Source organism: Oncorhynchus nerka, linkage group LG13, assembly GCF_034236695.1.
Source record: "Oncorhynchus nerka isolate Pitt River linkage group LG13, Oner_Uvic_2.0, whole genome shotgun sequence".
NCBI classification, from domain to species: Eukaryota; Metazoa; Chordata; class Actinopteri; order Salmoniformes; family Salmonidae; genus Oncorhynchus; species Oncorhynchus nerka.
This window is the reverse complement of record NC_088408.1, coordinates 40,723,475-40,749,306: the sequence shown is the minus strand read 5'-3', so window position 1 is coordinate 40,749,306 and position 25,832 is coordinate 40,723,475. Positions and strand designations below refer to the sequence as shown.

The 25,832-nt window shown below is 40.7% G+C and overlaps 1 protein-coding gene across 2 annotated transcripts in view; it reads left to right on the top strand.

The window, feature by feature from the left end:
* The window catches only part of negr1 (neuronal growth regulator 1), a 374,065-nt gene that overhangs the window by 124,647 nt on the left and 223,586 nt on the right, over positions 1–25,832 (top strand). For both annotated transcript variants that reach the window (XM_029677036.2, XM_029677035.2), the window contains exon 2: positions 5,679–5,905. In XM_029677036.2, the coding sequence (XP_029532896.1) occupies positions 5,679–5,905 (227 nt within the window). The remainder of the gene's footprint in view (positions 1–5,678; positions 5,906–25,832) is intronic.

Sequence of the window (25,832 nt, the reverse complement as noted above, 5' to 3'; positions counted from 1 at the left end):
TTACCCTTAACAGTTAGACAAACATGTAAACTCAGCTAAAAAAGGACCCTGTCTTTCAAAGATAATTTGTTAAATCCAAATAACTAGACAGATCTTAATTTAAAGGGTTTAAACACCGTTTCCCATGCTTGTTCAATGAACCATAATCAATTAATGAACATGCACCCTTGGAACGGTCATTAAGACACTTAACAGCTTACAGACAGTAGGCAATTAAGGTCACAGTTATAAAAACTTACGACACTATAGAGGCCTTTCTACTGATTCTGAAAACACCAAAAGAAAGGTGCCCAGGGTCCCTGCTCATCTGCCTGAATGTGCCTTAGGCATACTGCAAGGAGGCATGAGGACTGCAGATGTGGCCAGGGCAATAAATTGCAATGTCATTACTGTGAGATGTCTAAGACAGTGCTACAGGGAGACAGGATGGACAGCTGATCATCCTCGCAGTGGCAGACCATGTGTAACAACACCTGCACAGGATTGGTACATCTGAACATCACACCTGCTGGACAGGTACAGGATGGCAACAACAACTGCCCGAGTTACACCAGGAACGCACAATCCCTCCATCAGTGCTCAGACTGTCCGAAATAGGCTGAGAGAGGCTGGACTGACGGCTTGTAGGCCTGTTGTAAAGAAGGTCCTCACCAGACATCACCCCGAGAACTACGTCGCCTATGAGCACAAACCCACAGTCGCTGGACCAGACAGGACTGGCAAAAAGTGCTCTTCCCTGATGAGTCACGGTTTTGTCTCAACAGGGGTTGATGGTCAGATTCACATTAAACGTCGAAGGAATGAGCGGTACCAAGAGGCCTGTACTCTGCAGCGGGATTGATTTGGAGGTGGAGAGTCCGTCATGGTTTGGGGCGGTGTGTCACAGCTTCATCGCACTGAGCTTGTTGTCATTGCAGGCAATCTCAATGATGTGCGTTACAGGGAAAACATCCTCCTCCCTCATGTGGTACCCTTCCTGCAGGCTCATCCTGACATGACCATCCAGCATGAAAATTCCACCATCCATACTGCTCATTCTGTGCGTGATTTCCTGCAAGACAGGAATGTTAGTCTTCTGCCATGGCCAGCAAAGAGCCCCGATCTCAATCCCATTGAACATGTCTGGGACCTGTTGGATCGGAGGGTGAGGGCTAGGGCCATTCCCCCCAGAAATGTCCGGGTACTTGCAGGTGCCTTGGTGGAAGAGTGTTATAACATCTCACAGCAAGAATTGCCAGTTCTGATGCACTGCAGTACTTAATGCAGCTGGTGGCCACACACCACTGTTACTTTTGATTTTGACCCCCCCTTTTTGTTCAGTGACACATAATTAAATTTATGTTAGCCACATGTCTGTGGAACTTGTTCAGTTTATGTCTCAGTTGCTGAATCGTGTTATGTTCATTGAAAATAAACACAGTTGACAGTGAGATGACGTTTTTTTTTTTTTTTATGTTTAAAAACTTATTCTGAAGAAGGAAAAAACAACTTGTGCTGTTCATATATGCCAATTTCCTTACTGAATAGCGATGTAAAGATACTTTCTAAGAGTATTGCCTGCCTCTCCCTCATTATCTCTACAACCTGGTTTCATTAAAAATCGTCATTCTTTTTTCAACATCAGATGTCCTTATAATATGCTTTATAATCCCTCTTCATCTGACACTCCAGAGATATTGTTATCACTTGATGCTGAGAAGGCGTTTGATCGGGAGAAGTGGGATTATCTATTTTATACTCTCAAACTATTTGGATTCAGGCCCAATTTTATGTCCCGGATCAAAGTTCTTTACTCCTCCCCTATGGCTGCAGTGTGCACAAACAATAACCTTTCATCTTGTTTCCAACTTCAGCATGGGACAAGACAAGGTTGTCTTCTATCCCCTCAGCTGTTTGCCATCGCAATTGAGACATAGCAATACGTAATAACACCACTATCAAAGGTATTCGAAGAAGAGGTTTAGACATGCTTTTATATATGTATGACCCTTTAACTGGGATCCAGGTTCTACTAAAGACATTTGGTAAAATATCCGGGTATAAGGTTAATCTACAAAAAAGTTAATTGATACCTATTGATCCTTCAGCCATGCAAACTTATTTTAGTCATGTGCCCTTCAGAGTGACTACACAGAAATTGAAATATTTGGGAATTTGGGTCACACACGATTTCAAAGATCTCTATAAAGCCAATTTCCCTCTCTTGATACTCATTCTGAAACATGATCTTGAACGCTGGGATTTACTTTCTCTTTCTTTGGGCCAAAGATTGAACACTGTTAAAATGAATGAAAACCTACGTTATTTTTCTTATTGCAATGTATTCCTATCTTTCTTCCTAAATCTTCTTTTTTTATCTCCATAGATAAACTGATATCTGCTTTTATCTGAAAGAAGAAAAACCCTTGGATACGTAAGAGCTTATTGCAGAGATCTCATCCTCAGGGTGGTCTAGCACTTCAGTATTAAGAATCATCCTATATTGGATGACAGAAATCGCTGATGTTACAGGCCCGAAATGGTTGACCTCGGAGATCTCATTTTGTTGCCCCACCTCTTTAGCTGCCTTAGTCTGTGCAAAAATTGCATTAGCTGAGCCTGTTTCCAAATACACCAGAAACACTATTGTGAAACATTCTCTAAAAATCTGCACAGTTCAGGCGATCGTTTGGTCTCAGTGAATTTTCAACTTATTAAAGGACCATACATTCTCTCCATCATTATCAGACCGGGTCTTTCATATCTGGTCTGGAAAGGGATCTCCTCACTGAACGACTTGTACATTGATATGGATTTTACATCTTGTTAGCAGTTAGAACAAAAGTTAAATATTCCTAGATCCCATTTCCTTTAGATACCTTTAGATACCTGCAATTGCGTCGTTTTGTATCTTCATACTCTAGTCACTTCCCATCACACCCACCTACCTCCCTTCTAGATTATATTTTTAAAGGGAAACCTTATTTGAATGGGGGCATATGCTTGAACTATGAGAAGAACCAATAGGAAGAGGATTTAGGTGAACAACTTTCAGATGAAACTTGGCAGAGTATGCTTCAGATAATACCTTCTTCATCTATGTCTAAGACATGCTGTAATTTAATTTAAAATAGTTCATCGGCTACATTGGTCAAAGGCAACATTATCCAAGATTAGACCAGAAATAGATCCCACTTGTGACCGATATAAGCAGGCTCTTGCTACTTTATTTACATGTTTTGGACATACCCAAAATTGACAGATTTCTGGATGTTTTCTAAGATACTGGAGAGACCTATAGAACCTTCTGCCTTTATTACATTATTCGGAGTAGCACCACAGGAGGCCCCTCTAAACAGTTCTATGGGAAACATGCTGGCGTTTACTACTCTTCTAGCTAGACATCTTATACTATTTAAGTGGAAGGATCGGTTTCCTCCTACTTTTAACTATTGGATAAAGGAAGATATGCAACATCTTAAGCTAGAGAAGATATGCTACACTGTGAGGGGATGCATTTACATTTTTAAATATCTGGCAACCTTTCCTGACCTTTGTAGAAGACATGGACCCAGTAAATTTCACAACTCCATAAACCAACCCGAATTAGAATTTGTGTCATTATTTTCCCCCCTTTTTTAACTTTTTGTTTTATAATATGTTTGTCTTTTTTTTACTATTTGATTATATTACTTATTGTATATCATGCCTGGTTTAAGTCTGGTTTTGGGGTGGGGCTATGTTAGATCATGGGGGGGTTGGGGTGGGGGTTGATTTTGTATGGGAGCCGTGTGTGTTCGGCCCTCTAACTGTTCTGTCTGTTATCTCTATAATCATAAAAAAAGGCCAAATAAAAATATGTTAAAAAAAAACTAACAAAAAATTATCCATTAAAATAAAAACAGCTTGCCCACACGATGCCATACACGTAGTCTACGGTTGTGAGGCCGGTTGGTGGTACTGCCAAATGATCTAAAACGATGTTGGCGGTGGCTTATGTTAGAGAAATTAACATTCATTTATCTGGCAACAGCTTTGGTGGATATTCCTGCAGTCAACATGCCAATTGCACGCTCCCTCAAAACTTGAGACATCTGTGGCATTGTGTTGTGTCACAAAACTGCACATTTTAGTGGCCTTTTATTGTCCCCAGCACAAGGTGCACCTGTGTAATGATCGTGCTGTTTAATCAGCTTCTTTATATGCCCCATCTGTCAGGTGATGGATTATCTTGGCAAATGAGAAATGCTCACTAACAGGGATGAAAACTAATTTGTACACAACATTTTAGAGAAATAAGCTATTTCTGCATATGAACATTTTTTGGGATCTTTTATTTAAGCTCATGAAACATTGGGACAAATATAAAATATAAAGGACAGATTTCCAGCAGTCTAATGTCCATTGCTCATATTTCTTGGCCCAAGCAAGTCTCTGCTTCTTATTGGTGTTATTTAGTAGTGGTTTCTTTGCAGCAATTTGACCATGAAGGCCTGACTCATGCAGTCTCCTCTGAACAGTTGATGTTGAGATGTGTACATTACTTGAACTCTGTGAAGCATGTATTTTGTCTGCAATCTGAGGTGTAGTTAATTAACTCTAATGAACTTAACCTCTGCAACAGAGGTATCTCTGGGTCTTCCTTTCCTGTGGCAGTCATCATGAGAGCCAGTTTCATCATACTGCTTGATAGTTTTTGCAACTGCGTTTGAAGAAACATTAAAACTAGTTGCAATTTTCCAGATTGATTGACCTCCATGTCTTCAAGCAATGATGGGTTGTAATTTCTCTGTGCTTATTTGAGCTGTTCTTGCCATGATATTAATTGGTCTTTTACCAAATAGGGCTATCTTCTGTATACCACCCCTACCTGCCCACATGTGTTAATTGAAATGCATTCCAGGTGAATACCTCATGAAGCTAGTTGAGAGAATGCCAAAAGTGTGAAAAGCTGTCATCAAGGCAAAGGGTGGCTACTTTGAAGAATCTCCCATCTAAAATATTTTTAACATGTTTTTGGTTACTACGTTATTCCTTATGTGTTATTTCATATTGTTGATGTCTTCACTATTATTCTACAATGTCGAAAATAGTACAAATAAATTAAAACCCTGGAATGAGTAGCTGTGTCCAAACTTTTGACTGGTACTGTATCTTCGAAAAATAATTAAAAAATGTGAAGTAGTACAAAACTGTCAAGCGCATTGGTTTCAAAACAGCGGCCCCTGTGGAAGGTTGACGTTTATTGTCATTAATATTTTCCTGGAGTCAGAACTGAGAACAGAACTGAGCAGCAAAGTCAAAATTGGCTTTATCGTAAAAATGTATGAAAGCAAATTTAAGTTTGGTTTAATTTAAGGTTAGGAATAGGCATTAGAGTTAGCAGGTTTAAAATAAGATTATATGACTTTGTCAACTAGTGACCATTGGTCTCTATCATAGTGTCCTAGTGTATGTACAGGGTCTTGCACAGGCTCTTACTTTGTGTACACTACTGAATGTTTAACCTGGTCCCAGATCTGTTTGTGCATTGGCATGACGACGAGCATAGGAGTTTGATATACAGCACAAAAAGGCCAGTCTACTGTTATGTGTAATAGGCTCTTGTGGGTCAGTCATTGATTAGCCATGTCATCAGTGACTTCCAGCCTTAGAGACTCCTTTAAATCTGACTGGGCTCTTTTTTTTTCTACTCCTAGGTGCACTTCGGATGGAATCTCTAAAGGCGCTTGGTTGAACCGTTCCAGCATCATCTTCGCAGGGAATGACAAGTGGTCCGTGGACCCTCGTGTGTCCATCGTTTCGAGTGGGGGGGAGTACAGCCTGCAGATACAGAAAGTGGACGTGACTGACGACGGCTTGTATACCTGCTCTGTTCAGAGCGAGCGCAATCCAAAGCCAAAGCACCTTCATCTAGTCGTTAAAGGTATCTGACTTTTTAACATATCACGGGTGGTGTGCACTGCATCACACTGCGTTTTAAAAAATTATTGAGTGGGGTCTGGAATTATTGCATCCCTTCATAAAGGTGAGCAAAAAAGACTGTATAAAATAAAATAATACAACCCATACCGAAGCCTAATATATTGACATATATTTCAAATGCATTAAGTATGTACTCGTATTTTAAATAAATAGATCTAAATACATGTATTACTTAAATATGTCCATGTACAATATGTCACATATATTTCATAAATATATTCATAGTGATGTCATTTCCAGGCAAGAGTATCTGCTGGCTTCGTGCTTGGCTGTCACTTCTTCCTGCTACCTGTTCAGTAACAGTGTTGAGTGTATTTGATTTGATAATGCTTTGTCTGTTTTTTGTTAAGTCTCTGTTTTTGTCAACTTTTCTGCTCTTTATTCATGTTTTTGTTTAGTCTGATCTTTTGTTTTCACTCCTGCTTTTTTGTTTTTCTTTTCATCCCTACAATTGTAAAGTGACTTTGGGTCCTTGAAAAGTGCTATATAAGTCCCATGTATTATTTTTTATTATTTACATATTTGATTTTGGATGTTTTTATATGATTTGTTTGTATTTTTCACAGAAACCCAGCTAGTTTGTATAGTGGTTGGTCCACTAAAAGCTTTGTGATTATGCTGCGGGACTTAGAGGTAATTTGTGGTTCAGTGCAGTACCCTGTGTCACCACTTCATTGCTCCAGACCAGCACAAGGGGGAGTTAGATCACTGATTATGCTTTTCGGTCCTACTGTGTCTCTAACTGACAATGAATGGGCGACATAAACTTAAATAGAAACTGATAATTGTGCACGACTTCAGGATTACTTACTAAAACTGTTGTTACACTAAGGTTTTTATTTTGTTAGGATTATTTTGCTCTTACTGTAGTACTGTAGGCCACTCTCGACCGGTCAACTTGTACAGCGCCTGAGTGGTGCAATGGTTTAAGACTGGAAGACCCATGAGATGACTGACGGTTTTTGGTTTCTCTTCCTCTAAAAACAGAAATTAATTCTAAATAACAAACTGGCTTTATTTGCAAATTAGTAACAATGTCTCACCCCATGTTCAAGAATGGCCTTTTTCTCTTTCTTTTTACGTTATTTGAAAACTAAATATTCAAAATACTGTTATTTTTGAAGCAAAGTGATTATTATTATTATGAAGTTAGAATTATATGAAAGCCCCTTGGATATTCTCACAGATATATTATTAAACCTGTTTTTATCAGCACAATATATTTTGACCATATTGGTCTTGGCTCCTGACTGGCGCACAATGGGATTGCCTTGCAGTTCTCCAGCTGCATCCACTGAAAGCACGCGAGGTTCAAGGAACGAGGGTAGGAGGCACGGGATGGACCACAGAGCCACGCACAGGAGACATATTCTTAGCTAAAAGCCCAGTACTGTGTTGCCTACGCCCGACCGTCACGTTGTACAGTGCCATCATTTTCATTCCATCCTAACGGACACCCAGAGGGTTTTAAATTTTTCTTGGAATATAAACACCCTAATATTAATCAAATTAATCCCAAACTCTAAAAGTAATAGGTAGATACAATTTATTTGTGACATTGTGATAACAATAAAGAATGTTAACAAGATGCTTTGTTTTTATTTACAGTCGTGATGGACTGCTGGTGGCATTTTGAAAACAGGTTTTCAAGCACGTGTAGCCCGATTAGCAGGACAATAGACTCTTTATAGCCTGGCTACTGTAGGTGTGAACATCCCCCTATCTGCAATGTATTCGATGCTTAAGTAGTCTGAAGTGTTACATTTCTAACTCAAAACGGCTGTACAGTATTTCTTCATCAACATCTTTATGCTTTTGTTAATAAAATAACTAGAAAAAAGACATTCAAAATGCAGATGGTTATTTAAACTACATTTTAGTTGCACTTCCACCCAGGTCCACAATCATGTATAAAACCTTGCTGAGAAGATCAATGTATTTGTTGCATTTCTCTAGCCAAAACGTCTTGATGGCCTCAAATATTTGGACAGACTTACTCATTCCAGGGTTTTCTTTATTTTTACTATTTTCTACATTGTAGAATAATGGTGAATATATCACAACTATGAAATAACACATATGGAATCAGTTAAGAACAAATTATTATTTACAAGGACAGCCTGCTCATTCCTCCCTGTCGGGCAATTGAACCCCGATCTCCCACATGCCCACAAAACACAGGAATTATTTAGCTAAATAGCCCAGAACTGTAGCCTACTCCTGACCGTCACAAAAATCTATTTCTTGGAATAGAAACACCATAATATTAATCAAATGAATTAAGCTATTTAAAAAAAAAATCAATCCCATATACTATGCTCTTACAAAAAAAGGTTTTAAATTATCTAGTACAGCCACTATTAAAGGCTATCAAAAACTTCTCAAAGATGCCCTCTGCTGGTCAAACTAGCATTAATGGTACCAGTGGTTGGCACTTAAATAACATGCCATAGAATTCTGCGGCACCACGCACGCACGCTATGCTGCAGTACACTGCAACTTTTAAAGAACGAACCACCTTAGTTTCACATGGAGGTCGCTAACGAATGTTTTCAATGCTGCAGGAGCTGTGTTTATTTTGCTCTATTCTGGGACAATGTGTTCATTCTGGACTTTCAATGTAGCAACTGTTTGCTTGCAGAGGATTACAGGGGCGAAGTGGCTACTCTTAGAAAACTAGTAGCAAACTTACACAAGCTACTGGGGAATCCACGTCCTCCTACTTTCTCTTCTACTCCAGAAGCTGGACAATGCTCTGGCCTGGTGGAAGTTTTGCCACCATGTCGTCTCTCCACAGCCGACATACCGGTGCTCTGCAGGGATCCCACCGTGAAGGGGTCTCTCCCTTCCCTGGAGAATGGAGTTAGTAGTAGGATGCTTCTGGATGACTTAGTGGATGTTCCTTTTCTTGACCTTACCAACCAGCCATGGAGGCACGTCTCTCGTCGTGGAAGTCAACAGCGGCGGCCTTTGGCAAAAGTGGCCTCCTTGGTGGTGGAAAGCCCGGATCGGATACAGACTTCAAACAGCTTCGCCACCCTGGATCCAGAGGTTCTAGCGCCTTCATCCCTGCATGGTTTTGTTTCGAGATCAGATCCAGAGGTACCTGCGTAGGCCGGAGGTACCTGCCTATGCCTTTGTCCCCTGTTCTGTCTCTACATTGAAGCGTTGACTGATCAAATCAATCTCCTCAAAGGTATTTACTCCCATTAAATATATCATTCTGCCACAGCTTCCCATGTTGATAGGGGTATTATAAATAGTAATTCTGTGGCTGTTAATTTAACTTCCATTGATCGCTCTGTTAGCTCCAAATATGCTATAAATAGTCGTATATCATATTACTACATGTGCTCATAAGCATACAGGTACTGTCAACAGTAAACTTGTGCACATTTACCTGAAACTACTAATCGTTTATTCTACTATTAGTTTGACCCCCAGTGGCACAGTGTTCGAAGGCACTGCATCTCAGTGCTAGAGGCGTCACTATAGACCCAGGTTTGATCCCAGGCTGTATCACAAACGGTTGTGATCGGGAGTTCCACAGGGCGGCGCACAATTGGCCCAGCGTCGTCCTGGTCAGGGGAGGGTTTGACCGGAGGGGCTTTACATGTAGGCGTCATTATAAATAAAAATGTATTCTTAACTGACTTGCCTAGTTAAATAAAGGTTAATGTTGAATCCAATCAGAAAGCCAATTGTGTCTAGCTCATCCAGTTCTATTGACTCTTGTGGCACCATGAATACTCCTGCGGTTTTCAAATCTCGCAGAGGGCTTGGACTGTTACATGTATAGTGCCTTCTGAAAGTATTCAGACCCCTTGACTTTTTCCACATTTTGTTACGTTACAGCCTTATTCTAAAATGTATTAAATAAAATCAATGAATGAGCAATCTACACACAATAACCTATAATGACAAAGTGAAAACAGGTTTAGAATTTTTTGCAAATGTGTATATATAAAAAAATATACCTTATTAACGTAAGTACTCAAACCCTTTGCTATGACTCTCGAAATTGAGCTCAAGTACATCCTGTTTCCTGATCAACAGTTAAAAGACAGTGGAAAACAGTAGAGAGGCTATAAACAGTAGCGAAGCTACATACAGACACTGGTTAGTTAGGGCTGATTGAGGTAGTAGTGACTATGCGTATATGATAAATAGAGAGTAGCAGCAGCATAAAAGAGGGTTTGGGGAGGGCACACAATACAAATAGTCCGGGTAGCCATTTGATGACCTGTTCAGGAGTCTTATGGCTTGGAGTTAAAAACTGTTGAGAAGCCTTTTTGTCCTAGACTTGGCACTCCAGTACCGCTTGCCATGGGGTAGTAGAGAGAACAGTCTATGACTGGCGTGGCTGGGGTCTTTGACAATTTTTAGGGCCTTCCTCTGACACCGCCTGGTGTAGAGGTCCTGGATGGCAGGCAGCTTAGCCCCAGTGATGTACCGGGCCGTACGCACTACTCTCTGTAGTGCCTTGCGGTCGGAGGCCAGCAATTGCCGTACCAGGCAGTGATGCAACCAGTAAGGATGCTCTCAATGTTGCAGCTGTAGAACCTTTTGAGGATCTCAGGACCCATGCCAAATCTTTTCAGTTTCCTGAGGGGGAATAGGCTTTGTCGTGCCCTCTTCACAACTGTCTTGGAGTGTTTGGACCATTCTAGTTTTTTGGTGATGTGGACAGCAAGGAACTTGAAGCTCTCAACCTGCTCTACTACAGCCCCGTCGATGAGAATGGGGGCGTGCTCGGTCCTCCTTTTCCTGTTGTCCACAATCATCTCCTTAGCCTTGGTTTCGTTGAGGGATAGGTTGTTATTCTGGCACCACCCGGCCAGGTCTCTGACCTACTCCCAATAGCCTGTCTCGTCGTTATCGGTCATCAGGCCTACCACTGTTGTGTTGTCTGCAAACTTAATGATGATGATGGTATCTAGTTTGGCATGGACATCATCGTATTTAGCTTTGGCTAAATCGAGTTGATCCTGTAGAATACGATTTTGTTCCTGTTGAAGATGATTTTGTTGAAAAGTTTGGTCGTTCGTCATAAGTTTTTGCAATTACATTTAATTTTTCAGTTTTCAAACGCAGTTCCATAGCTAGCATAATTTTTCCCTTTTCTGCATTTGTCATCAGTTTCCCAGTTCTTTCCACCTGTCCCTTTATGTCTACTGTTATTTGCTCGTGTTTCAGCTGTGCACTGCTGTATTGGACCAATGCCAATCTCGGATGGCAAGACATCAGGGCTAGACTGGAGAGGACCTTTACAAGGCCTGCGCACGATTGTTGATTTTGGAGAGCGTTGTTCGCAATTTCTGCTGTTTTTCTGCTAATGGCATAATTAGGGTTGGTATCACTGCTGAGGTCAGAGATCAATCCATTTATGGGAGGTTCACTAAATAGTGGGCGAGTGGGGATTACCTACTCTGATATCTTGCACATTATTAGAATATTTGAAAGGAAAAAAATGTCATTCCTAATTGTCCAAAGTTTCATTTTGGAATACGTTGGAAGCTGCAAAGACAATTTTTATATTTTTATAGACGTTAATGAACCATCAGTACTGTACCAGTAATGTGGGAGTTTAGACGTGAATGAATTTGAAAAAGCAAATTGAATTGATTAATTGATTTAATGATTAATCATACCTGGATAGGCTATCTGGGAATTAAACTTGAATTAACCTGGGAAGTTGGTTCATCTAAGTCACTATTGAAATGTTTAAAATGTCTCATTTAATTGGAAGAACCTTAAGGTGTGTTCGACAATATAACTTTTTAAATTGACTGAGACGATGATATCCAATCAATTGAGTGTCTGGATTATCATAAGTGTAAACAGTAGTTCAAATGTTAGGGTACATTCACCACTAGTTTCACATATCCCTATGGCCAAAGCCACATGTGATTCCCCCTGGAGGCGGGACATCTGTCAGTGCTGGGGTTTACTGAATATTTTACTGATTGATCAAATTCATTGATAAATTAAACCTGTATAGACTATTTGGGAATTAATCTTGAATTAACCTGAGAGCATAGCTTCATCTAGGTTAATGTGGAAAAAGTTTAAATTGTCTCATTGTATAAAACCAATCAACCTCGATATTATTTAAAAGATCCACCTTAAAAGGTAAATCTGGCAATTTTATTTTATTAGTTAAATTGAATGAGACATCAATATACAATCAATTGCGATTGGCTGGATATCAGAAGTAACCACTTGTAAACGTGATCCACGTTTGGGTGTTACCTAATTCCATTTTAAGAAATGTACTGGCTATTCTTCACCACCAGAGGTCACTGAAAGCACACACTGAAATGAAACAGAAGTACAAAGGGCGGGACTTCCGTCGCGCAAGGAGGAGTAAATTCAATGTGACACAAGAAAACAAAATTGCTTCTGTTCCGCTGTTAACTGTAGCATCTCGTGCCAGCTAGCTATTCTTATACTGTTCCACAGCATAAATAATTCCATACACATGGAAAGGGGGGTTAACTAGTGACGTCTCACATTCAGCATACTCTTTGCTAGCATTGTATTACCGGAGTGCACGGTACATAAAACAGATACGCCTGTGGCCTACCCACGCTATAGGTGGAAAGATAACACTTCGGCTCGGTCACCGAACAGATCTATACTCTAATTTCTAACATTACTGGATCTATGCCCTTGCTCTATAAATTAGTATTGTTTGGCCTAATGGACTAAATCTGTAATTTACAACTCATTGCACTGACGCTATCAGATACACACACCGAAGGCACTTCAAATGGAAACACACACTCCAGCATTCATATACAACGCAGTCTGTTTGTACAATTGATATATATCTAATTCACAGTAAAGTTTCATTCTATCTTAGATCCCTCGCACGGGGTGTCATTAATGTCGTGTCTCTGGCTTATCATTAAATGTCTAGACTTATTTTATCAAATACATTTTTTGTAATTATTATTACGTGATTAAACTAATCATGTAAATTTAATTAACTTGGAAGTAGGGGCGCTATGGAAAATGTTGTTTTACAGAGTCATCATTTTCCGAATATAACTCTTCATATATTTTAATATCTGATCAATTAGTATTTTATTACTTATTGTTGTTACCTTCTGTCAGTCTCATCTGAACATAGTAAAATTCTTAGTTATCTGCACGAACCCAGCCTCTACTATGAATCATCCATACACAAATTGGCTTAATTATTTATTTACTAACTAACTAAATAATTACAGAAATACACAACAAACAAACAATAGATATTGGTTATTAACAATGATAGGAAAGAGACCCTAGTGGGCTAAGCCGATATGACGGCTTGGTAGACAAAGGAAAGGGGGTGTGGACTGAGAAAGAGCGGGAAAGACAAATGAATTATTACACACAGTCTATAATTATATTCATTGACATGCTAATCCTTTGCCCATGAACGGCTGCTCGTTCGAAAAATAAATTGCAATTCATATTTACGCCAGGATGTTGTTGTCGTCTTTGTTGGATTCCGGTCCATCTGCTGGAGTTCATCAGTCTCTCTGGTTAACTTTCATTGAAGTCAAGTATTTTGTGGTTTTCTCAAAAGTGAGGTTACAAGTTTATCAACTTTAAAAGCAGAATTACTTTCCCATTGTTCCTCAAATGCAGTGTATGATATACCATTTGTAGCTCTGTTTCTCAGCTTTTATCCAATGTAAAAAAACACTTGCAAATTTTACTACATAAGACTGAATCAAGGCAGTTGGTCACAAATATGCATACATCCCTCCAGCCGCTTCAGTGTCGGCTGTTGGTATTATTTCTGATGAATTATAACCCTTTCTGGTATCTGAACTCGTTGTGTTAGATCTAAATCTTGATTGGCTTACACATGGCGCCGATCAGTTTAAGAATATCTGTCTTGATTTCAACTTGACACAGTTGATAACGAAACCCACTCGGATTAATGTAAAAACCTAGCAAACTCCTCATTGATTGACCTTATCCTGACTAAAAATCCCCATAAGTATTTGGCTGGTGGTGTTTTTGCAAATGATATCAGCAACCACTGCCCTATTGCTTGCATTAGAGATACCACATTGAAAAACTCTGACCTTCGTATAATTGAAGAGAAATTTTAAAACATTCATCTAAAAAAAGAGACCCTAGTCTTAGTATGACTTCCCTGTCCAAATAAAGCTTTAATAATATTAATAATTTGAAAGTAAGGTCTTTAAACATCAAATTGATACTTACAATATAGATTCGTTCACCCTGTCCATTTTCAGATTAAGTTGACAGGTACCCTATGGATAATGCGGAGTGTCAAAGATGACAATCCACACAAAATGAATAATTACGTGTTAATGTTCATGAACATAAAATGTATACCTACCATACAGATTCCTTAACCTACAGTGTCCATTTTCAGACAAGTTGACAGTTACCCTGTGGATAATGCAGAGATAGAGAGTCAGGCTAACAATTCCACACAAGATAAATAATATAGTTTTCTGAGCAATTGTATTAGTATAAAATAATACACATTTTCATGTTTTCTTTTTATGCAATATAGCTTAATTTGTGTTTTTTAATTTTATACAGTCTTTTTTCACTCACTTTTATCTAGGGTTCCAATAAATCCCAAACCCCGCTGTATGTTCATTGGTGAGATGTTCACAATCAGCCCAATTATGTGTTTTCTTAAAAGTAAGACCGTGGGGAATGCTTTATATTACCAAAGCAGACAATGTAGCTACATTTTTAGGGTGTAGCCCTTATGTGCTGACAGTTATTGTTAAGATTCCATGATGTTGTTTGTAAGCTATTATGTGGATCATGTATTCCTCACAATTCCTCATACTGGACATGACAATATCCTCCCATCGTCCAATACATCAGATAGCTAATGATGACAGGTGTATCCAGCACCATCTGTGCTGGGGATGTGTTTGGGATTCATTTTTCAACTCGCTATATAAACATATGGGTGATATTTGTTGGTCTACTGATACTTTGGAATTAAGGCTTTCCTTTAGGCCTGTAGGCTATGGTAAACTGAGTTAAATGGTTTTATGATCTGTATAAGGTATGCTAGATAGGCTATGTGTGTTTTTACCCAAGTCTCTCTTTTTTTATCATGGAATTTAAAGATTGAAGGTAAAGATTAAACAATGGTGACATTTTTGTCTAATTTAGAATATGGGCACATTTCAGAGAGAGCTATGACCTTTCACTATTGATTTGTGTTTCTTTAAAAGTATTCATAATAGGAGGGACATAATACTAGATGTTTCAGCCTTATATACTGTATATCTGCCAGCGGGCCCTTTTGAAGGCAGAACAAATTGGATTGCATCTTCATTCATATTTACGGTCAATACATCTATCTTTTCTGCTGCAATCTTTTTTTGATTCTGACATGCTTGCACAGAGCTAATTGACAACATAGACAGCAAAATAATAGTTTGTTGGTGGTGTAATATAGGCTGAGTGTGGCTGAGTTTGTATGTTAATGTACGAATGCTCCAACCGTTGAGTGCTGCAGATCACGAGAGTGACCTTATTGAAAATCCATTTTCCAAATGCCATGCTCTAGCTCTTTAGTGGGGTGATGCTAAAGAAATTACAGTCGACCTGACTCAGAATATGATTTTCATGTTGAAGCCTATGTTACAGAGATGAGTGTGAGGTGGGAATAAGCTTATGGGTGATCCTACCAATGAGGATGTGTGTTATTTATAGCTTTCTGTTAACCATTTTTGTATAGAGTACCCTACATTATTCCCTAAGGGTTTGAGCCTGGTTCACAAAATCTGGAACCCATCTTCCTGCAATTACTAAAGAGCAAATGTACCTCATGGATCTATCTAACCATTGTAAAATGTTCCATAGTTAAAGGAAAACACCACCCAAAAACAATATTTTAATATTTCTTTCATTGGTCCATTGTTTATAATAGTCCCAAAAGTTTTCAAGATACTCTATGTAACATTCAAAATACAGAAATCATCCCCATATAATGCATTTTGCATCATATTTGTATTTGTATTTATTATGGATCCCCATTAGCTGCTGCCAAGAATTAAGGCAGTTATACAATTGTATACAAACATTACAATACATTCATTACAGAAGTCACAACACGCTAAGTGTATGCCCTCAGGCCCATACTCCACTACCACATATCTACAACACAAAATCCATATGTACGTGTGTTTATAATGTGTGTATATGCATGTGTCTCTGCCTATGTTTGTGTTACTTCACAGTCATATGATGCTGTGTTTTGCATCATCTGGGTACAAGGGCTCCAGTAATCAGTGATGTACCTCAATTGGCAGTGCCACAACGAGTAACAATGAGTCCCGGTAACCGGCTGGCATGCAGCACTGGACCGCCCGCATTTAAAATTGTCATGTTGGAGACAGACAGATAATTTCAGGGTTCATATGAACCAAAGAGACTGTGTGTTGGATATTAGCATGGTTGTGTCCAACCCTGCTTGTTTCCTCGACTCTGCTACCAACCACCAATCGCCTGGCATCACTAGACACCTCATAGGGATTATTGAGCTACAGGCAGGAATCAGCAAACGACCCCAGTAATGAGCCACCAATGGGTGAGGAGTGCCCCATTGTGGACAGAGAGCGAGTTGCTCGTCTTTTTACTCTCACCCTGTGGACTCCTTGAACCCTTTGAGCACCATGGAACTCGGGGTAACAGAAGGGGCATCAAGCACAGATAATTTTCCATTATACGTCGTGCTTCTGTGAAACTGTATAGCCTGCGTAAAGCCTGGCCCCTTTATGGGCACAGGGGGCTCCAGCAATGGCTGACGTAGTACCCCTTTCCGCCTTAACCAAAATGGGGGCCCAGTGGTCACAGTAATGTTTTTGTGGAGGGGAGCACAATGATTTATACATACACTAGATGACTGATATATACACTAAAGCCTCTCAATGGCAGAAGAAAGCAGTGTGGCATCTTCCTTCAGTCTTGAAACACTCTTTGACCGCATCACGATCCGTTTAGAACAACCAAGCGACTTAATGCTAAAGACACTAAACAAGAGCGCTACACAAGTAATTCCACTGTGGGGAGGCATGAATAGCTAGTAGCAGTAGCTTGTCCACCTTGGCGATTTAGCTAACCTGGCTTGCACACTATGCAGTGCTTGTTTAGCTAGCCTGGTCTCGAAAGTCTACGTAGGACCGGACCACCGAGGTGGAACCGGACCCTTCATCGACAAGTCTGGGAAGAGAGGCACATATTGCTTGACTGAGGCATACACAGGTGGCGGGTAGATTCCCATAACCTGCAACAGAGCGCATGGGAGTTAGGTTGAGCGCAGGCAGTTACCTCAAACACTACGCCCAGGCAGAAAATATATTTGATCCGACCAAAGACCCAATCCATATCCGCATCCCGCAACTCAGCCGAGGTACGAGCATCCGGGAGATGAAGTCACTATTGGAAACACCAGTCGCGGACCAGCCACTGTTTCTGGCATCGTCCACTAGTCTTGAGCTGATATGAGCTGATTCAAGCAATAGCAGCCAGAGCATGCACCGAGCAGAAACAAACAAGACAACAAACGTGAGTTTCTTTAGGGCATGGTCGCGACCTCGAACCCAGCTTGTTAAGCTTTCGTCGTTTCGGTCACATTAGCCATCTTACCCATTGCTATAGTCAGGCCAAGCAATCCTACCAATAACTAATTGGTTTGTGGTTAGTGGTCTAACGTCCAGAGGGTGAGCACACTCGGTCACAAAGGGACAGTTAAGTTGGCGCAAAGTCAGATAGTCTCGTGTTACAAAATTATAGCGTGAATCATTCCTGCTCAGCTCAAGGTGAAGAGCGGAATAATTTAAGAAATCAATCCGAGCCTCAGGGTTATCACCTGGGGAAGGCGGGGCTTCCAGCAAGGCTTTTTGTTCATTGGCCTTGTCAGGGGGTGATTTTAGTTCTAAAGTCGAAGTCTTGAGACCGCGACTCCCCATAGTTGTGTTCTACCAAGAGTACCGACTGAAAGGGAACTGGATACCACTCCAATCCTATTTTCCACCCTTTCCGAACATTGTGTAAATGTTGTTATCATACTGGTCAGGTTACCTACAGTACCTACTGCTTGCAGCCACAGCATATCAAGTATATGAGTGAGGAGACACATCTGCCACAACTGAGCCACCAGACACAAGCCTGGGAGACAAGGGCATATTTGAACGTATGCCAGAGGAGCCCAATGCTTCAAAGGACGATTCACTCCAGCTGATCACGGTCAGGTCCCAGACAAGCTGCTCACAGTAGTTAAGAATATGGTTCATTAATTGGCAGCAGCTCGGTCATATATCTATTTATGTACTATAGGGTCTGCACAGCACACTTTGACACCTCCATAACTTAATGCGTTGTATGTACTTTTTGTTTATTTGCTTTGTCAAACTCTACGTTGTGAATTATTGCCTGTCACATTGTGATGCCTTCCATTGTGTATGTAGAGTTTGTCTCTGGTACAGAGGGATTCATGTTCAGATGAGATCCGTTGTCGTATTATGTCTCATTATGTTACAGTAACTGCTGCAGATAAGCACATTCATTGTGCATTACACCCACCTAAAACCCATCATATTGGCGTCACAGAACAATTTGCAAACTACAGACAATCTGCATAATTTTACTGGCAGCATTCATGACATAGACCTACAAGCCTCATTGTATCAAGCTCTCAGGTTGTCTTCATTAGGGCACACGGTAGCAAAATGTGTTGCAATGGAAAACAAAAATGTGCATTTCCTATTGGACAATTCCATGTAGTACCTCCCCGTTTTACTCTGTTTATTTTGTTTGGTGCCTACTGAACATGACCCTGACCCTTTATGGCAATGTGCTAAGTCAGGAGTGGGAAGTTTCACACTACAAAGATATCCCTGCTTTAAAGACTGTTGAAAGACTGTATGCAAGTGAAAGCAGGGGGGTATATATGGATATAACTGCTCCCTCATCTCTCTGAATCATTTAATCTCTGTGTGACATTATCCTCATCGGGGACCCCATGTCACCTCAACAAATTAGAGTTTTGCATCTGTGCTTCTCTCCCTGAGCTTTATTGCCATTAAACAGTACCCAGGAGGCTGTTTAAAAATCATTGAATTCAAAACACTTTATTGCTTAGGTATCACAAGCAGCACAGAGGGTTGCCTTGGATAGAAAGGGCACATTTGAATACCTTAGTTTCCCCAATGGCTCTTGTGGGAGAGAATATTTTCACCATTGTCTTGTGCATGCAAATAATCCAGATTATTCTGGTCTGGATGTATCAGGTCATTTTCCTCCAGGACTTTATAGTGTAGAAAAAAAGAAAACATATAATGTCAAGGTATACAGATAATGTGAAGGTATGCTTCAATAGATTAGCTGGCCAATGTGTGACATTAGGATCACAATAGTAAATTGATGTAATCCAAATGTTACAGTATTGTCTTGTTTTGTAGAAAAAAATACAGAGGCTAACAGACCATGACTCAATAACTGAACATTCATCACCTAGAGCCATTAGGTTACTTTTGTATTCCATACATTGTCTATGTTAAAGACCACATAGTGAGATAGCTTGGGCCTATATGTGATGTCATTACTACTGTATATTGACTGGTCATTGAGGGCCAATTTATGCAATGGCCATTAGTCTTGACTTTGTTGAGAACTTCTGTCCAAGTGCTCTGGTGTACTCAGGACAGGTAACTGCATGTGAAATTGTACTATGGTACTATGGTATTGATCCTAGCAATACTCAGTGGTGGAAAAGGTACCCAATTGTCATTCTTGAGTAAAAGTAAAGACACCTTAATAAAAAAAGGAGTCACCCAGTAAAATACTACTTGAGTAAATATGCTTAAGTATCAAAAGTAAATGTAATTGCTAAAATATTCTTAAGTATCAAAAGTAAAAATAATAAAAAATTACTTATATTCAAACAAACCAGAGGACACCATTTTCTTTTTTATTTATTTACGGATAGCCAGGGGCACACTCCAACACAAGCATTTGTGTTCAGTGAGGAGTCTGCAAGATCAGAGGCAGTAGGGATGACCAGGGATGTTCTCTTTATGAGTCTGATTTGGACCCTTGTCCTGTCCTGCTAAGCATTCAAAATGTAACGAGTACTTTTGAGTGTCACGGAAAAGTACATAATTTATTTTAGGAATGTAGTAAAGTAAAAGTTGTCAAAAATATAAATAGTAAAGTACAAATACAAAAAAACACTACTTAAGTAGTGCTTTAAAGTATTTTTACTTTTACTAATACTCCAGTGCAGGTTCGATTGAATTGAGCTATACTTTACTTGTGTAGGCAACTGACTAATTTTTTTAAAGACCGACTAAGGCTTTTAAAGACCGACTAGTGACCATATTACTGTCACACCGGCAGTCATGAGTTATGACATCAGTAATCTCTCCTCTTATGCACTCGGGACATGCGTTGGTAGTATACAACTCCCTAATGGCAAGGTACTCAGGGCTCTGTTGTGCTTCTAACCACTCTGACATCAATGCAATCTAAAATCACATCAAACACTTATCATCAAAACAGTATTGTATTTTAAAACTCACCTCACTGTGAATTATCAATTTGAATATAGAAGTTCAACAACAGGTTGAAACTGAGTGGAAAACATGGTCATTGTGGATATTGTTTCAAAGCTTAACAACGAAGTGGACAGCGATTTCTAAGGTGATAATTAATTAAAAACACATACACATGTTAGAGTCTTATACATACAGTGGGGAGAACAAGTATTTGATACATTGCCGATTTTGCAGGTTTTCCTACTTACAAAGCATGTAGAGGTCTGTCATTTTTATCATAGGTCCACTTCAACTGTGAGAGACGGAATCTAAAACAAAATCCATAACATCACATTGTATGATTTTTAAGTAATTCATTAGCATTTTATTGCATGACATAAGTATTTGATACATCAGAAAAGCAGAGTTAATATTTGGTACAGAAACCTCTGTTTGCAATTACAGACATCATACGTTTCCTGTAATTCTTGACCAGGTTTGCACACACTGCAGCAGGGATTTTGGCCCACTCCTCCATACAGACCTTCTCCAGATCCTTCAGGTTTCGTGGCTGTCGCTGGACAATACAGACTTTCAGCTCCCTCCAAAGATTTTCTATTGGGTTCAGGTCTGGAGACTGGCTAGGCTACTCCAGGACCTTGAGATGCTTCTTACGGAGCCACTCCTTAGTTGCCCTGGCTGTGTGTTTCGGGTCATTGTCATGCTGGAAGACCCAGCCACGACCCATCTCCAATGCTCTTACGGAGGGAAGGAGGTTGTTGGCCAAGATCTCGCGATACATGGCCCCATCCATCCTCCCCTCAATACAGTGCAGTCATCCTGTCCCCTTTGCAGAAAAGCATCCCCAAATAATGATGTTTCCACCTCCATGCTTCACGGTTGGGATGGTGTTCTTGGGGTTGTACTCATCCTTCTTCTTCCTCCAAACACGGCGAGTGGAGTTTAGACCAAAAAGCTCTCTTTTTGTCTCATCAGACCACATGACCTTCTCCCATTCCTCCTCTGGATCATCCAGATGGTCATTGGCAAACTTCAGATTGGCCTGGACATGCGCTGGCTTGAGCAGGGGGACCTTGCGTGCGCTGCAGGATTTTAATCCATGACGGCGTAGTGTGTTACTAATGGTTTTCTTTGAGACTGCGGTCCCAGCTCTCTTCAGGTCATTGACCAGGTGTAGTTCTGGGCTGATCCCTCACCTTCCTCATGATCATTGATGCCCCATGAGGTGAGATCTTGCATGGAGCCCCAGACCGAGGGTGATTGACCGTCATCTTGAACATCTTCCATTTTCTAATAATTGCGCCAGCAGTTGTTGCCTTCTCACCAAGCTGCTTGCCTATTTTCCTGTAGCCCATCCCAGCCTTGTGCAGGTCTACAATTTTATCTCTGATGTCCTTACACAGCTCTCTAGTCTTGGCCATTGTGGAGAGGTTGGAGTCTGTTTGATTGAGTGTGTGGACAGGTGTATTTTATACAGGTAACGGGTTCAAACAGGTGCAGTTAATACAGGTAATGAGTGGAGAACAGGAGGGGTTCTTAAGGAACAACTAACAGGTCTGTGAGAGCCGGAATTCTTACTGGTTGGTAGGTGATCAAATACTTACAGTGGGGGGGAAAAGTATTTAGTCAGCCACCAATTGTGCAAGTTCTCCAACTTAAAAAGATGATAGAGGCCTGTAATTTTCATCATAGGTACACTTCAACTATGACAGACCAAATGAGAAAAAAATATCCCGAAAATCACATTGTAGGATTTTTTATGAATTTATTTTCAAATTATGGTGGAAAATAAGTATTACTGACTAAATACTATTTTGCCCCACTGTATGTCATGCAATAAAATGCAAATTAATTACTTAAAAATCATACAATGTGATTTTCTGGACTTTTGTTTTAGATTCCGTCTCTCACAGTTTTTTTTCTCACAAAATCGGCAGTGTATCAAATACTTGTTCTCCCCACTGTATGCATAGGCATATGTATCAGCCCAAATGGAATTAAAATAATGATTGTGCCATTCCTTATACAATGCATACCCTACCGCATATTACGCACTGCAGAAAAACATTTTGAACAAATATTTAAGATGTCTTTAATTGGTCTGGCCTGTATTCCAAAATTAAAGAAATTCTAATAGTTGTGTTTGAGTGTGGGTTGTATTATTATGCATGCTGGATTGACTTATTCTACACTCAAGTTTATATTCATTAGTCTGGGAGAGAATGTATATGCCTTAGCGATGCTGTTGATTCATTGATAGTGCAGTGTGGCTTACAGAGTTAGCCTACAATAGTGAATTTGTATTTTAGTAGCCTAGTAATAGGGAATTAATTTTCTGTTTTCATAATTAATAGGGTGACACATTAGGCGACCTTTAGCTACAGAATATCTCACCACTGTGCGTTTCCATCTCCTCCCCTCTCTTCTTCATTACATTCTCAAGCACGCAGAGAGAGAAGCTGTCAACAGTTTAATGAAATATGTTTAGCTGTGAAAACATGTTGCTTTCAATGTTCCCAAAAATATTTCACTTTGTTTCCCAAATTAAGCACTTGGTAGCTGCAGGAACAGGGTTGGAGAGGCAATGGCATACAGAGTTTGGTCGGAGTATCACCTGTCCCGGAATAAAATAAAGTTATATTTTCTGTCACGGGCAGCTAGGTGCGTGAAGAAGAATCAGGCGCAGAGAGCATATAGTTCCACAGGGAAAAAGTGCACTTTAATATCGCAACGAAAACAATGCCCACAACACAGGGCGCGGAAAACCCAAACACCAACCCAAACACACAGGGTACTAGGTCCGGAGCACGAACACCAAAAATCATACACACGTAACATAGGAGGAATCCCGCACAAAACAAGGGCAGGTAGCCTAGCTATAAATAAGGAAGCCCATCAAGCAAACACAAAAGACACAGGTGCAACTAATAAGACAAAACAAACAGAAAATGAGAAAGGGATCGGTGGCGGCTAGTAGGCCGGTGACGACGACCTCCGAGCACCGCCCGAACAGGCAGGGGAGCCAACCTGGGTGGAAGTCGTGACAGTTTCCCTCAGGATAGCAGGCGCTCGAAGTCTTGCAGTTATATCTGGTAAAGAGAATGATTAGAGGTCTTGGGGCTGAAACGATCTCAACATATTCTCAAACTTTAAATGTGTAAGAAGCCTGGCTCGTTGTCTTGGAGTGCCTAGTGGACCACTTTTGGTAAGCAGAACTGACTCTGCGGGATGAACTGAAGGCCGGGTTAAGGCTCCCGATGCTGCTTTAGCAGGATTCTTTATCTTCACAACTGGCTAGCTCAATGGGTGTAACTTTTGTTGACAATTTTGATACTTTTCGGAAACAAAACATGTTTTTTATTTTCACCTTTATTTAACCAGGTAGGCTAGTTGAGAACAAGTTCTCAATTACAACTGCAACCTGGCCAAGATAAAGCAAAGCAGTTCGACACATACACCAACACAGAGTTACACATAGAATAAACAAACATACAGTCAATAATACAGTAGAAAAGTCTATATACAATGTGTGGAAATGAGGTAGGATAAGGGAGGTAAGGGAATAAGTAGGCCATGGTGGCGAAGTAATTACAATATAGCAATTAAACACTGGAATGGTAGATGTGTGCAAGTAGAGATACTGGAGTGCAAAGGTGCAAGATAAATACAGTATGGGGATGAGGTGGTTGGATGGGCTATGTACAGATGGGCTATGTACAGGTGCAGTGATCTGTGAGATGCTCTGACAGCTGGTGCTTAAAGCTAGTGAGGGAGATATGAGTCTCCAGCTTCAGTGATTTCTGCAGTTCGTTCCAGTCATTGGCAACAGAGAACTGGAAGAAAAGGTGGCCAAAGGAAGAATTGGCTTTGGGGGGTGATCAGTGAAATATACCAGCTGGAGTGCGTGCTACTGGTGGGTGCTGCTATCGTGACCAGTGAGCTGAGATAAGGCGGGGCTTTACCTAGCAAAGACTTATAGATGACCTGGAGTCAGTGGGTTTGGCGACGAGTATGAAGCGAGGGCCAGCCAACGAGAGCGTACAGGTCGCAGTGGTGGGTAGTATATGGGGCTTTGGTGACAAAACGGATGGCACTGTGATAGACTGCATCCAATTTGTTGAGTAGAGTGTTGGAGGCTATTTTGTCAATTGCATCGTCGAAGTCGAGGATCGTCAGTTTTACGAGGGTATGTTTGGCAGCGTGAGTGAAGGATGCTTTGTTACGAAATAGGAAGCCGATTCTGATTTAATTTTGGATTGGAGATGCTTAATGTGAGTCTGGAAGGAGAGTTTACAGTCTAGTCAGACACCGAGGTATTTGTAGTTTTCCACATATTCTAGGTCAGAACCGCCCAGAGTAGTGATGCTGGACGGGTGGGCAGGTGCGGGCAGCGATCGGTTGAAGAGCATGCATTTAGTTTTACTTTCATTTAAGAGCAGTTGGAGGCCACGGAAGGAGAGTTGTATGGCATTGAAGCTCGTCTGGAGGTTAGTTAACACAGTATCCAAAGAAGGGCCAGATGTATACAGAATGGTGTCGTCTGCGTAGAGGTGGATCAGAGAATCACCAGCAGCAAGAGCGACATCATTGATGTATACAGAGAAGATTGTCTGCCCGGGAATTGAACCCTGTGGCACCCCCATAGAGACTGCTAGAGGTCCGGACAACAGGCCCCGTGATTTGACACACTGAACTCTATCAGAGAAGTAGTTGGTATACCAGGCGAGGCAATCATTTGAGAAACCAAGGCTGGTGATTCTGCCGATAAGAACGTGGTGATTGACAGAGTCGAAAGCCTTGGCCAGATCGATGAATATGGCAGCACCCATGACCAGCTCTGAAACCGGATTGCATAGCGGGGAAGGTACTGTGGGATTCGAAATGGTCGGTAATCTGTTTGTTAACTTGGCTTTCGAAGACCTAAGGCAGGGTAGGATAGATATAGGTCTGTTTGCGTCGAGAATGTCTCCCCCTTTGAAGAGGGGGATGACTGCGGCAGCTTTCCAATCTTTGGGAATCTCAGACGATGCGAAAGAGAGGTTGAACAGGCTGGTAATTGGGGTTGCAACAATTTCGGCAGATCATTTTAGAAAGAGAAGGTCCAGATTGTCCTGCCCGGCTGATTTGTAGGGGTCCAGATTTTTGCAGCTCTTTCAGAACATCGGCTATCTGGATTCGGGTGAAGGAGACATGGGGAGGCTTGGGCGAGTTGCTGTGGGGGTTGTAGGGCTGTTGACCGGGCTAGGGGTAACCAGGTGGAAAGCATGGCCAGCCGTAGGGAAATGCTTTTTTGAAATTCTCAATTAT